The 15,244-nt window shown below is 44.5% G+C and overlaps 1 protein-coding gene across 2 annotated transcripts in view; it reads right to left on the bottom strand.

Annotated features, from left to right (window-relative positions):
- Nucleotides 1–10,603: 10,603 nt before the first annotated feature.
- Nucleotides 10,604–15,244, bottom strand: part of AMOTL1 (angiomotin like 1) — a 66,333-nt gene continuing 61,692 nt past the window's right edge. For both annotated transcript variants that reach the window (XM_033052395.1, XM_033052396.1), the window contains 2 exons: nt 14,543–14,812; nt 10,604–13,612 (listed from right to left, as the gene is read on the bottom strand). In XM_033052395.1, the coding sequence (XP_032908286.1) occupies nt 13,509–13,612; nt 14,543–14,812 (374 nt within the window). In that variant the 3' untranslated portion in view covers nt 10,604–13,508. The remainder of the gene's footprint in view (nt 13,613–14,542; nt 14,813–15,244) is intronic.

Genomic DNA, 15,244 nt, shown 5'->3' with positions numbered 1-15,244 from the left:
CAAGATACAGTGCAAGCAGAGCATAAATGGGCATGTTTGGAAAATTTCTATTTCCTAAAAAGGCTTTTCTGAGCTCTCTTTTTGAATTGTGGATAAGCAGAAAGAGGAGTAGTGTTTCCATACATGCCACTCATGTGAAGTAAATTTTAAAAAAAAAAAGCAACAACAACAAAAAACCCACATTGAATTCTTTTGTTCAATAACAGATTTTACCATTGTGCTGCTTTCCTCCTTGAACTGAGGTCAGACAGGTTGACTTTTCAAGTGTTTCAGACTTGACCTCGTCTTCTTGGCATAGGTGAGTGGGATGTACATGGCATACCTGGGATGTAACTCAAGAATGACCATAACGTTGTGTCTGGTGGGGAAGTAAGATTAAAGATTAAATAGTGACTATGGCTAGTTTTCAAATTGCTTTAATTGAGAGTTGGAATATACCAAAGGGTTGTGCAGTATTTTTCTTTGCCCTTTGTAGAAACTGGCCAGTAGCTCAGGACCAGAACCTTCACGTCACTGATTTTTCCATAACTTACCATTTCAAGTGGGAAACTTCCATTAAAAAACAAAACCAGACAAAGGAAAAAACAAGCACAAAATTACTTGGAATTCTAATGTGTCTAGTGCAGCTTTAATGAGAAGAAAGGGTCATGTAGATCTAAACAAGTTATGTCTCCTAGTAGAAATCCCAGTTTGCCACCAAGCCTAAGAAATACATTCTGAAGTAGAGAGAAGCACTGTGCAGGAGGTGAAAGAGTAGAACAGAGAAATCTGATTGCTCTCTGTTGAAATCAATATCATCTGCATAGGAAAATATTATTTCTAAATTGTATACTAGAATATCACTTGAAAGTGGGCATGTGTTATGGTAAGTTTTATGGAAACAGAGGCTGTAAAGCAGGGTCTGTTCTGAAGAGCTTAAATGCTCAGAAGTCAGGGTGAAGGGCAGAATGAAAAGAGGTGAAAAAGTTGTGTTTGGATGCTGAGTATTGAGCTCTTCTCCCCTTGGTATGTGTGTTACAAATCTGCCATTCCAACAGTTCTTGTCTCAGAAATACTCCTGTTAAGAAATTGGGCTAATTCTGTTTTTTCTGAGCTGTTTCTAGTGGATGGGATTTGAAGCAGTTGGGCTTCCTCCAGTGAAAAATGGTTATTTTTCCTGCTCTGGGAGAACAAGCTGTGAATTTGAGTTGGATAAGGGTGAAGGATACATCTGCCAAGTAATCTGCTTACTTTCAGATGGGATCCCTTGTGGTTGGTCTCTTTCTTTTGGGGTGGCCAAGTTGAAGTTGGTGGCACATGAGTGTTTGGGATTGGTGGTGAAACCAGGCAGCAAGCAACAGAGGTTGCCAACATCAAACACAGAGTGGAAGAAGTTGGAGTCCTGTTGGGTTTCTTTCTCCTGGTGATGAGAATTGTCAATTGCACCTCTGAAAGAACTGCATTAAACCAACTTTCCCAATTACTCCTCCTAGCAATAGATGGATTCATCACATTTCTCATTGCAAGACTTGTTTTGGGTAGTGCAGCATTATGATTCATTTTAGAAGGTAAGACTTCATTGGAACTTCTTTGCAGTTTGAAACTTTGAGGGCTGAATTCATTTCACTTGGAGCACAGATAAGCTGATGGTAACAACAATAAATCATGTTTTCTGAGAGCTATAGTAATTATTCTTAGATGTTGAAATCTCTAGATGCTTTATGCCCACCTCATATTTTAATTTATGCTTGTTTTTCAAACACCAGCTTTTAAAAATGTATATTCTCTCTTTCAATGTGTCCTCTTTTAAAGTGAGAGAAGGAATAATTTTAGAAAATTCTGGAGCCAAATAATTAAAAAATAAAAAGCAAATGAAAGTCCTTCTTTATGTAATATCCCTTTCTACCATTTGTTCCAACAAAGAATGAAAGCCAGATGGTGTTATGTGGGTGTTAGAGCAGGGATTGTAATCAGGACTCTGGAGTCTCTTTGCAGCCAAGATGGTGGCCCAGATTTTATTCCTCTTGATGGGGTTGTGTTGCAGAACTTGTTATATTCATGGAGCTGGGCAGAAAGCAAAGGGATGAAACTATTATTTTAGCCCTGCTCTGAGATGGGAGGAAAGCAGGGTTCAGGTTTTGGCTTTTCTTCAGCTTTTGTGAATTTACAGGAGTGGCCCAGGCATGTAAACTCTTCCAGTTCCAGCCCTGGATCTGAGAGAGAAGGATGCTGGTGTCCCAGCTCTGCTCAGCTGTTCCTGATGGAGATGGATATTCCTTTACTCTTGCAGTGCTGAAGACAAGGACCCACCTTGGAGCATAAGGTGGTCACAAGAGAGGTGCAGATGATCTGAGTTAATGTTGCTCAAGGCAGGGGATAAGGGGGTAGCAGAAGTGCTCAGCGTTGGTCACTTGGCTAAGTTCACCCTTTCCAGGTCAGACTCCTGCAGGAGGATGAGCCTTTGGCTGCTGAGTTGCCTCTTAGCTCAGCTGTAGCTGCAGAGCATGAGAGCATGTCTGGATGCAGAGTGAGAATGCCTTTGGCATGAAGATTTCATTAAAATTCCACGTTTTCAAAGTCAATAGTTTTCATCAATTAGCAGAGATATTTATCAGAAACATTGTTAATTTTACTCTTCCTTTTAATAGAAAGCTGCTAGCAATTGCTGATTGCAAATGGGAGCATGTGTGGATAAAGCTTTTCCATTCCTTACTGCTGTAGCCTTGCTGGCTCCTCTTCAGCAGTTGGTGGTTTTGTTATTTAATTTAATCCTTTTTTTTTTTTTTCAAATAATTACTCCTTGCCAAGAGTATCAAATCTGAGAACTGGAGTGAGTGGGTTTCAAGAAAATGGAGAGATGCTGCAAAGTGCCTTGGTACAAGGGAATGTGAGGAGGGATTTCACAGAAGACCTGGGGGGTGTTTGGACTGCACTCAGCTGGAGGGAAACACAGTGCAGAACTAGCAGATGGAGAAAGCTAAAGGAAAAAAGATAATAAAATGGTGAAATTAAGTAAAGGGAATAGATCTTGAGATCCACAGGGAATAGATGGGAAGGAGTGTGATGGATAAGCAGGAAAGATGAGCACAGTAACACAGACAGAAAGGAGTTCTTCCCACTCCTGCAATGTGCTTTAGACTAGGAGGTGATAACTCACTAAGTGGGACCAGGTGGACTCGTTTGTTTGCGCTCCACAGCTCAGCAGCACTTTTTTCAGCTGCCCCAAAGAATGAGTTTCAGACTCTCAGCACAGATAGTTGCTCTTTTGACAACCAGTTCAGGGGGCTGTCAACAAGGTTTCCAAAGCACTCAGTTTCTGTGGGAAAATCTGAGCAACGTCTGAGATTGTGGTCAGTTAGGAGGCATCTGAAAGGGAGATGGAAGATTTTAAAGCCCTAATTTATGTCCTAGAATGCTCAAAAAACAGTGGTCTGAGAGTTAATCCTGTGACTGGCATGGCTCTGGTTTTATCCCAGTGTTACACTTGGCCCTTACTGTTGTAAATGGGAGAGCAAGACCAAGATGTTTCTAAATACCTGGAAATTTTTTTCTTTTTCTTTTTTCTTTTTTTTTCTTGGTTTTTTTTTTTCAGTGAAATACAATTTCTAGGGTGAAAATAACAATAAACCAGAGAGCTTTTCAATATCCTGGACATTCTAAGTGTCAGCTATGTATTTTCCTGCCAAATGCAGGGAGTCTGGTAGGATGAGCTGCCCCTGCTAGCTGCAGGGACAGGGAATAACTGAGTGTTTGAGAACGCCAGCTCCAAATCCGAGGTGGAAAGCTGGGCATAATAGGGGCAGTTTGATGCTTAATGGCATCATTATGGACTAACCCAGAAGCTGTTGTTCCTAAGAAAATAGATTTGTCAGGAAGCTGAAAACTCCCCACAAGTTTTCTTGGCCAAGGCAGCAGAAACAGAGGAAGTATGGAGGCAGTGGAGTGGGAGCATGAAGGACACAGTGGGACAAGCACTGGGTTTTCAGCAAAACCATCTTCTAGAAATGGGGGAGTGAATCCAGGGTTTGGTCCTTTTGGGATTTTTTCATCCAGCATTCAGTAGGCCAGAATATTTTCTTTTTCAGTTTCATTTTTGTGGCATTTTATTTCCTCTGCTATCTTTTCATTTCACTTCATTTCTTGATTTCTCATTTCATTTATTTAAGGAAATGAAATATTGAGATTTCAATTAAATCATTTCAAGAAATGAAGACTTTTCATTAAGGAATTAAGTGAAAACATTGTATTGAAATTTAAAGGAAGTGCTTCAAAATGAGGCAAAAACCATGCAAGAATCATTGAAATCTCGAGATTTTGTGTACTTTCATGAAATGAAGGATTTTTGTCTCAGGGTAACCAGATTGCTCACTCCACACTTTTTGAACCCAGCCATGTGTGGATGGGATGTGGGTCTCAGCAGCAGCAATTTACTGCCAATAGGGTTTGGGTTAGGGCTCAGATTGCTGCAGAGCCTGCAGCTCCAGGGACACTGGCACTCAAAAAGGCAGTGCAAGGGCATGAGGGCAGGGTGCTACACTGCTGGCTCAACACTTCTTAATCTGTACACCCACAGCAATGAGCACCTCTGCCACAGTGCCAAGCTGACATTAGGGTTAGCTAGTTTTAGGATTAGACCTATGTTTAGGCTTAGGGTTCAGGTCAGATTTGAGAGAATAAAAGAGCCTTCAGCACCAGGAAAACTGGGGTTGGAAAAGTCCTGCCAAGGCGATCCTGGCAGGGCCCCAACATTGCTGCTTCCACATCTTTCTAATCTGGATCACCCATGGTGATGGGGACCTCAGGCCCAGCCACGAAATGACATTAGGCTTCCTGTTAGGTTGAGAGAGGAAAAGAGCCTAGAGCTCCAGTGATACTGATCCAAGAGGATCATGGCAGGGCCATGATATTTCTGCCCTCTAACATCCCACAGTGCCCAACAAACAATGCACAGTGATCCGTGTTCCTGACAATTCTCCCTCTTTTGATGCTGCTCTGCTAAGAGAAAACACATCTAGCAGCAAAACAGTCCACACAAATTACTTTAGTGATGGCTGCAGACTCCATGGTACTTTCCTGATGGTCCCCCACAAGGGACACATGGAGTTGGTGCAGTGTGCTGACCAGTGCCCGAGCAGTCCTGGACTGCAGCACCCTTCCAACAAATGCTTTGTGCAGTGCAACTCTGGAGCTGCTCCTGAAGGGAGCCTCGAAATGGCACTCGCCTCTCCAGTGAGCTGAGGGACAGCTCCTGCATTCAGAAAAGTCTCTTCTACTTGAAACTTCAAGTACATTTTTCACATGGGAAAAATCTTGCAGCTAGTGAAAGAGCCAAGGAGAAAGGTAACACGTGGGATGAAGGCTGTCAAGTGCTGTTTAATATTTGCTCTAAAGCAATGTGTAAAATTCCTCTCTAAAACTGAAATGAACCTGTTTTGGGTCTGAACAGTTCAACTGGATGATGATGCACAGAGGACTTCTGCGCCTGGCTATGTAATAAACTAGTTGTCAAATGCAGACCTAGTTCCCACGAGCACACACTCCCATTTTCTCACTGCAAGCTCAAAGCCCTTGCTTAGATGGAGCTCTTTTACCTGGAAAGGTCTACATTTGAACAGGCCTGGCCACAGCCAGGGGTCACTGGGGGATGACAGAAAAATTTCCCTTAGCATTGTTGTGGGTTGGCGAGGTTTAGAAATGTTTCCCATTATTATGTTAAGCTAGCCGGGATGGCTCTCCTATTAGCCGTTAAGAGCTGGAGACAAAGGAATGACTGAAGCAACCTGATGGCCCCATTAGGGAAAGGTGGAGTCCTGTTTTTGTTTTTCGGCAAGTAAGAGGACACTGGGGGTAGGAGAACTCTTACAGCTCGCCGGCCGAACTCGAGGAGAGAGGTTCCTTTTCTCCTGTTGGGATCAGGCTTCTTGGATTTGGACTGCTAAAGCTTCCTGCTTCCTCTGAACAACTGGGAACTGGGACGCCCACGGTGAGCAGAGTTCCTTCCTCACCTTTTCTTCCACCTGGGGCTCCTGCAGCAGCCGCGACTGAGAGACCGCCTGCCCTGCTCCATCGGAGAGCCATTGGTGACTGAAAAAGGGACTGGGACTGAGTTCTGTTCTGTTCTGTCACTGGTTTTTTTTCTTTCATATAGCTGATGCTGTTTTTGTTTGTCTTATAAATATATCAGTAAAGAACTGTTATTCCCAACCTATACCTTTTTTGTGCCTGAGAGTTCCTGAATTTCCTTTTCCTGGTATTACTGTCCCTTTAAACCGGGACAGCATGAATGTCTAGCTCACTCTAGAATCAAATTCTTCATACTCAAACTTTCTTTTGGCACTAGAAGTGACCAGATTTATTTTCCTCCTTCTTTTTCTCCTTCTTCTTCTCTTCTTAATTTTCTTGTTTCCTGTAACAAACCAAATTTTTTATTACACTTATTCCTATTTCTGTTTTTCTTATTTTCTTGTTCTGATTCCTATTCTTCTCTTTTATTTACAGCCTTATCATAGGATGGTTGGGATTGCAATGGACTTTTGAAGGCCATCTAGTCCAATTCCCAGGCAATAACAGCAGACATCTTCAACTAGATCATGCTCCTCCTAGTCTGAGTCTTATTCCTCTTGCTCTCTCTCTTCATCTACTAGTGCAGCTACTATAATTACTGTAACTATAACACTACTGGCATTAGGATCATCATTATAAGCTGGACTCACCAAAGACCAAAACCCCCATCCCAGGGCCTTCCCAGTTTTAGCACCAGGCAGGATGAGCCAGCAGAGGGAGCGGTTCCCATGCTGTTTCAGCACAGGGGCAGACACTTTGTGCCAGCTGGCTTTGCCCAGGAGCTGCCCATGGCTGCTGGAGAATGGCACAGGGGGACCTATTAGGGGTGGATGGGGACAGGGATGTTGTAGGCTGGTGATGCAGTCCTGTTCGGGGTCAGGTGAGGCTTCAGAACCCTGCAGGCAGAACAGCCAGCACATACAGCCATCTGGGTAACTCGATAAGGCACTCATGGCATCTGAAAAGAAAGGCTCAGCCATCTAAAAAAAGCCCTGTGGAGGGGATAAGGCATTATTTAACACCTTAAATGAAAGGGCTCTGACCTGTGTGCCAGATCTAGGCTTGAGGAATGTGTACAGTGTTTCATTTCAAAACCAGAGGTGCACAGAGCTGGCATGCAGATAATAATAATCATCGTCAACAAATATCCTTATTTACAGCTTGAGAGCATGATTTGGGACTACCACACATGGCCCTACTGTGTAAGACACTGTACAAGCACCTAGGTGAGGGTAGCCCCATCCTCTTAAGCTGTTCAGTCTTAAAACTGAACAGTAAAACTGGCGGCACATGAAAATCTGACCACCTGGGCTTTCACTGCCTATTTCTGGCAGGGTTGAGCTGGAAAAAGATGTTGGAGGCAGCAAGGTGAAAGGGTACAGCAGAGAAGCAGGGTGGGATGTGCACTGAGAGGATGAAAGCCAGACCTACAGGAGGGATGCTACAAGAAAGCCAGAGAGGAAGTTTTTACACAGGCATGTAGTGATGGGACAAGGGGTAACGGCTTTAAAGGGGAAAAGTTTAAATTGGACATAAAGAAGAAATTCTGCGCTCTGAGGGTGGTGAGCTACTGGCACAAGCTGCCCAGAGAAGCTGTGGATGCCCTGTTCCTGGAAACCTTCAAGGCCAGGTTGGACTGGGCTTTGAGCAACTTGGTCTCATGGAAGGTGTCACTGCCCAGGGTAGGGGTGTTAGAACTACCATGCGGTCTTTAAGGTTCCTTCTATGAATTCAGATTTACACCAAGCAGCAATTTTTTTGCACACCACAATGCATTGCAGTTTTAATAGCAAGCCTATTAAAGGGTCATCTTAAAAATGCTCCAAGCAACTGGCCAAGCAAGAGGACCTCCATCTCCTCACACCTTGCAACACCCTTCTCTCTCCTGGAGCTTCCTCCCAGCAGGATTTTTCCTACCTGGGCTGATCAAGGCCCAGACCAGGGACCGGCAGAGGGATGTCAGCTGCCATCTCAGTCCCCTGTTCTCATTCTGAGCCCAGCTGTCCTGGGGGAAGCTTCACATGCCTGGAAGGTCACTGGCTGTCCACCCTGCTTCTGCAGGTGGTGCTCCTGGGGCACTCAGGCACCAGGGGAGCCGTGAACAAGGAGCCAAAGAGTCCACCAAGCAGCTGGAGAATCCACCACAATGGTCAGGTGTGAGTATGCCCTCCTGAGAGGTGGTGGCACTGCCATCCTCCAACTTTTAGCCTGCCAAAAGCTCCATCGCTGCCTCATCATGTGTACCAGGGAAAAAAGTTCTCTTTCAGCACTAAACTTTGCTGCAGATCTTCAGCCTCTCACAGGTCAGGGGGCCTAGGTCTCATCTCTTAATTGCTGCCCTGCTTTGTGTCAGAGTGGAGGGCACAGGACTGAGTTCTGGACTGCAGCAGGGCCGTGCAGGGTTACTCTGGAAACTATGCACACTGATACTTTGTTCATCTAAAGCTGAAGTGGTCGGTATGAAAGAAAATAGCTTGTGGTCTTCATACCTCGAGTCAATGAATTCCTGGGCCTTTTATAGCTCAGGAATGCTGGGCACTCGTGTTTGGTTTTACAAGGCTTCGAAGCTGCAGCTTAAGGTCTGGATGAACATTAATCACAGTGGCACGATGACAGCTGCTCGTGTTTTCACCCCTCTCTCAGGTGGGACTGCACTGTGAACATTGTAGCCTGTTTCCCCCACTTGCTTTAGTTCGCAGAGAGGGGCCTTACTTACCTGCAGGCTGACTAACCTGACTCGGAGTGGCCGAGGAACACAGCGGGGTGCTCAGACCAGCCCAGTTTGTTGGATTGCCTCCACACCCCAGACTGGGCATCCTGATGACAAGCAGACTCCTGGCAGCATCCTTCCTGCCAGGGAGTGAGATCTGAACTTTTCACGTTTCACTGCAGTGTACCGTAAGTCCAGACCCAGAGGGTATTGAAAGATGTCAGAAATCACAGCTTTTCCCCAAGAATGCACCTCACTGCTGTTTGTATGTTTGCCCCCTCAAACCTCGGGAGGAGAAAGCCCCAAATGTGGTAACAAACCAGCACAGAAGAGATGTCACAGCTGCATAGTGCACTGAATCCAAGTGAATCCTGAAGGTCTTGTCATCTTGGATGGGACTAGATTCTAGAATGCTTCTAAACGGCAATCTTGCTAATATTTTTAGCTCTTCTGAGCTCTTTCTTTACATGATGCAGGTCTGTTACTTTTGAATAATGGATTTTAATGTTTAAACAAACTGACTCTGGAAGTTTGCTACTTTGCATGTTTATTCCTGACATTAATATGCATAATAAATTTAACCTGCAGACAGTGTTACAGTGGTATTCATTTTTTTGGCTGCAGCATCTGTGGTGAAGACACAACCCAAAAATGGAATAAACCCTCTCCTTATTATACCTGAACACAGCTGGCCATGAGGCTTTTCCCATCCTAATATTGGTTTGGCCTCTGTTAGCTTCTTTTCTTCCATGGCCTTGAAAAACATGACTTGAAGGAAGTCGAAAAGCCACAATCTCAACAATCACCAAACTTTGTTCTTGGCAGAAATAATAATACCAGCTGCCATGTCTTGAAGATGGAGTGATCAGATGGGTCAGGCTGACCTGTGCTTGCATGGGGAACACACAGTGCCGAGATCTGGGTAAAGCAAACTTCTCCTCAAGCTTCTGCAACCGCCTGGATCTTTGCTGACACACTCCTGCTCAGAACAGGTTGGTTTTTTACACATGTGCAAGGATCTGGGGAGAGAAGGTTGGGACAAGCAGAGAAGAACTCACAGGGGAGAGGGGCCCTCAGTGGCATTCATGCCTTTCATGCCTCCAGCTCCCTGGGACGTGATTCAGGAATTTTTTAACAGACACTTTCAAGAGCATGTGAGAGCCTGCTGAGCAAACCTCCCTAACTCAAAGCCAGACACTTGGCTAACTTTTTCTCCCTTCCCCCCATTTATTTCAGTTGCATAAACAAACATAGGAACAATATTTCCACCAGACTGGAGCATTCCCCTTGCCAGAACTACAGTATGAAATGGGATCTGATATTTATTCCTTACTAAGCACAGTATATAACTCAAGAACATCTAGATATAAAAGATATTTAGGTACCTTGCTCATACTTATCCAACATCTGTCAAATAAAGAAGCCCCAGATCCTCAAGAAAAAAATACAAAAAAATCAGTGGGAGTTCTATGCTTAGCAGGAACATAGGGCTAAAACATATTTGTATCTTCACCAAAGTATTTCATTAAATTTCCTCTCTCATTTCCTTCCAGTGAAGATGTTTCACTAAAATCATCTCTTCTTGATCATCTCTAAAATCATGCTCTTCTTGCTTGAGCAAGGTCCCAGTTTGATCCTCTGCCTTGGAGACCCACTGATTTCATGCCCACATACACCTACTGGGTCACCTGCTGTGGGGCCTTTCATTAACACCTGTAAAAAATGGAGAAGATGCAACCTTAGAAGTCCCTGAGGTATCCCCTCTTAGTATTAGCACATTTTTTGCAAAGCTTAAAGAATTCTTTTAAAGTCCTTTCTTCAGGAGGACTGAATGTATTCACACTGGAAAAGTGAGAAAATAAACATGTTTATACATTTATTATCTACAATAGTAAGGCACAACTTTAAACAGCAAAGAATAAGAAATCTTTGGCTGACCAACAATATCAACATTTGCTGGGGGTGACACATAACGTCCTTCATTTTCCCCCCTATGTACAAATAACCCTCCAGCTGTACAACACTGTACACAAACTTCTCTATACAACCAACAACAATAAAAAATGACAGTATTTTACAACTAGTTACCACCAACATCACCTGGAATGGCTACAGCACAGTCTCCCAAAAACACAAAAGAGTTCAAAGAGCTGGGAAAGGCAGCACAAACGGAGCGGTGCCGCTCTGCTCAGAGTGGCTGACATATGGCAGTAGTACTCCATGCAAGTCCTGCTAGTGCTTGGGCTGGAGGGAGACACACCACTCCTCCACACCTTCCCTCCAGGAAAACTGACATCTCTTGAGTTCAACACAATTGGTGAGAATGAACCTTTTGGTTGATTTGAGCTGTTGCCTACCTCAAGAGCTGCCTACACGCTGTCTGTAACAGTTTCCTATATGTGACCATGAATCTGGGGCAGCATCAAGTGTAAAGCCAGCTTTGGATAGCAGAAACTGGGTAGACTGTGGTCTCCTCAAAGAGCAGTGCTGTACTATAGCTGACTTGGAGAAATTAAGCTGAACCACTACCAAACATAACTGAGAGCTGATCCATGCCGATCCAGCACTGTTTCTCCTGGATGCCTCACTGTCTGCCTGCACACAACTTACTGAAGAGTTTCACCAAAAGAAATATTACAGCTAGTAATGAAATGCTTAGGGACTTCTAAGCACCTGGGTATCCTTATTTCTTGGATAAAAAGTGATGAAATTAAAAATTAACCAACATTTTACTTGTTCATTCCCTCGATATGTCTTTCTCCTGCCCCATTCCTACTACAGATGCTTGAGGAAGGGCCACTAAAGTGGGTCAGTGGTGATGTCACACACGGTCCCAGCTTTTATGCAAACAATTACAACGTTTAAATTAACTTTAGAAAAAAAATATCTTACAAGGCATATATTAAGCTGCATAACATCTTCCAAGGGTTCTGCACCTTTGGTTTCACAATGCAAAGCTGCTAATACTTGAAACACAGAGTTTCCTTCCTGCACAACCTACCTATCACTACTTTGTTTAACAAGTGCAAAACTCAGAAAGAGGGTGACAACAACAAACGTCTAATTCTAGGTACACACAAAAATAAGTGCATAGCTTTAACATAGCAATTCTGTTCTTTCTAAAAAAAATGTATCAGCCAGGTAGCATTGAGCACAAGGCTCTGGCATTGTGAACCTGTGAAGGCTCTGAGTTCACAAGGAGTTCAGTTTCCGGCAAAAGCAGAATTTAAAATGCCTGGTGTTCTCAAGAGTCAAGGGCTCTGATTTGTCACCTACAGGAAGAGATGACCTCGAGCCAGCCCTGAGTGCACGATTACTTCTAGCACCCATCACTTTTCCACTCTAGGCAACTTCACATTAGATCCCATCACTCTATTTCCCAAAGCCAAGATCTCCTTAAAGTCATTATGGTGTACCACAAGACTCAGGAACCACAAAGCCAGTACAGAAATGCCACACAGAGGAAAATTTCCCCATCGGCATGTGCAGTGCACGAAGCCACGAGTAACACAGCGAGTAAGTTGGCTGCCTCTTACTGAATTCAGGGACAAAGCTGAAAATAAGAAATGTTCCACCCTGGGTAAAATAAGGTGAAAAGAAACCGCAGCTCGGCACAGGAGACACATGATTCTCACGTACTGCTTTGCAGTTAAACCCTTCCCAGCCTGCTCCTGCACTCCTTAATGTCCAATCCCACATCAGCTTGAACAGCAGGTTTGTATACACAAGGAAGGTAGGATTTGGCTATTAGAATTGAAAGTTAGGAAAAATCTTGCTCTTACCACAAACACACTGATTCTTCCAATATTAGGAACCAGTGCCCAGAAAGAGGTACCTTCTGATCTCACTTGCAAACCCAGCTTAACTCCTCTAAAAACAAACCCCTGCAGCTCCCCTCTGAGGGAACTCTATAATGTGTAGCTATTTAGGGAGCTGCTGGGATCCTCCCCCAACTTTTCCTGCTGAAACTTTACTGTGCTTACAACAGGGTTTGTTTGCTTCAGAAGGGTCCCCCCTCCCCCTTCTACATTCATCCACCAGGAGAATTCCAGCCAACAACTGCTCCTATCAAAAAAGGAAGTCTCAGCAACTCTGAGGTTGCAAGACATGAATATTTGTACTGTGAATTTGGCTCCAAGAGAAACACTTGTCCAGCCAGGAAAGAGGCACCTGACCTGCCTGCCCAGGAAAGCCACACCAATGCCACTTCAAACAAGTACTTACAAGAACCTGCCGTGTACATCTACAGACCAATTACTCGCAAAAATTAAGAAGTGAAATTTTTTAGTCTGAAACCTTTGAGAAATGCATTGATATGAGGAAGATGCAAGTTTTTCCTGGATTACTCAGAAACTCTCTCTGGCCTCCAAAGAGACAGGATTTCCCTCCCTGTCCTGGTTGCAGAGGCAGGAAAACAGAGCAGCAGCGTACAACCAGTCTGTAACTTCACTACTTTCTCTTCATGCCAGAAAACAGAGTTTCCTTTTTCCTCAACACTCTCCTTCTCACACCACTTTCCATTTTCAACAATCCTTTCTGCTCAGAAAATCTCAGATGTTCGTTTCATCACTCCTCTTCAGTGCTCTTGACTTCTCGCCTGGTCAAAAGTCTCAACATATCAGACTTTAGCTTCAATTTGGGAATACACTTTGTCTTTTTTTTGACTCTCAGGGTTAGTTTTCAAGGTTGGCACACCAAGAACCATCTTGGGCCTGGCTGTACACACACACAAAACCCCAGAGATGCTGTCCTCCGCTCAGATGAGGACTTCCATCATGTCTGTATCTGGAAACTCAGGCTTGTGGAGCAGGCTGCTCACTCTGCCTTTGCTGTCAGGCAGCTTCCCGTGGCTGGAGTTCTCTGCAATGGAAAGAAGGGAAAGTTTGTCTTCAGTCCAAATTCAACAGCAAATTGTTCAAACCAAACATCAACCAAATCCTTGAAGGTGGGGTATGTATTACCTGTACATCCTACATACTGAACAAATTTGTTTGGGACACTAAGAACGTGTGATGCTGAATTCCCCGCACAATGACAGCAGGTGTGTCAGTGTGTACAGACCCCGAGGACAGGCACAAAGATGGTATTTAAGAGATACAGACCAAAGAACCTCATTAGCTAAAATTGTAGAATGGTCTGGGTTGGAAGGAATGCTAAAGACCATCTAGTTCTGTGATAGTCAGCCCTTTTAATGATACATAGAATGTTTTAAGAGGGAAAACTTGCTTTTGAGGGATGATGAATGTGTGGGCTTTTCCAAAATAATGTGCATAAAATAAATAGAGCTGCAAACCAGCAGTTTCCACCTTTCAAAAATAACTAAAATTGTACTTCTTCATCCCCCCTAAAAAAAAAGTCTCCAATTTCTTCTTACCATTCCCCCATCTTTCCTTTAGAAAGGGAGAAAATGGTGCTTTAACTAACCATGGTTTCAGTTGGAAAAAAAAGAGAAGGGTCTGAGTATGTGAGCAGATGTGGAGTGTTTTTGAGGTGTGAAACTACAATTTTATATCTGGCAGCATGAATAATTGCAAATTCTGCCTATCACAGACAAATGGAGCTCTATAGAAACTGCCAAGCAAAAAGCTCTGCAAAGCCACTCTGGGCAGCCTTAGAAAGTTCTCTCTCTAAATTTTCGTTTCCCTGAAGAAACTTCCACTGTACCTTACAAACTGTGGCAGCATCAGTACCCCCACCTTGCCCCCATTAATACTGATGTGTCCCTGGGGATGGCTGACAGCCCCGGGGGTGCTGACATTTTGCCCTGACGGGGGATCTAGCAGAGCTCACCCAGTTTCTCGCTGGCCACTCGTGTCCCCAGGGGCCGTGGGGCTGGGCTGTGTGATGAGGTGGTGCCCAGGCGTCCCCGGCCGGGGAAGGAGGCGGTGGCAGGCCAGAAGAGCTCCGCAGTTTTGTCCGTCTGGGTGCTGCTGTCCTTGCTGCCCGTCTTTGCATGGGAGGCTGCTGGCACTGGGATGGGCATGCAAGACAAGGAGGGCAGAGGTGGAGGCAGCGAGGGGCCTGATGGGTGGTCATGGTGCTCCTTTCCCAAGAGCAGCCCTGAAAACACAGAGAGGTCAGTCACATCCTGGCTCAAATATATGTCCTGTCCCCTGTTCCTCCCTGGAGCTACAAGAGGCTGGGTATGGCTCCAGTAACTCAGTTCAGCTTGGCTTTTCCCCTTGATGCTGTTTTTTCTGGCATCCACATGGTACTTTCCTACAAAACAGCTTTTTGAAAGCAGCTTCCCCTCCCTGCCTCTCCTTCTGCACACCCACCCCAGTGGTACTTACTCCTGACACAGCCTTGCGCACTTCCACACCCTCATCCTACATGGCCCCAAACAATGGGCAGTCCTGCACTGATTTTCCCATTTATCTGCCACACCATATCATGTTGTCCTATCCAAAGGGATGCTCACTCTCTTGATTAACTTTATTCAGGCTTTATTTCTAGCCCAAATTTGTTAATTACTCCCATAAAGTTGCAAAC

Source organism: Catharus ustulatus, chromosome 2, assembly GCF_009819885.2.
Source record: "Catharus ustulatus isolate bCatUst1 chromosome 2, bCatUst1.pri.v2, whole genome shotgun sequence".
Classification (NCBI taxonomy): domain Eukaryota; kingdom Metazoa; phylum Chordata; class Aves; order Passeriformes; family Turdidae; genus Catharus; species Catharus ustulatus.
The sequence above is the reverse complement of the archived record's forward strand: the minus strand, read 5'-3'. Positions and strand labels throughout refer to the sequence as shown.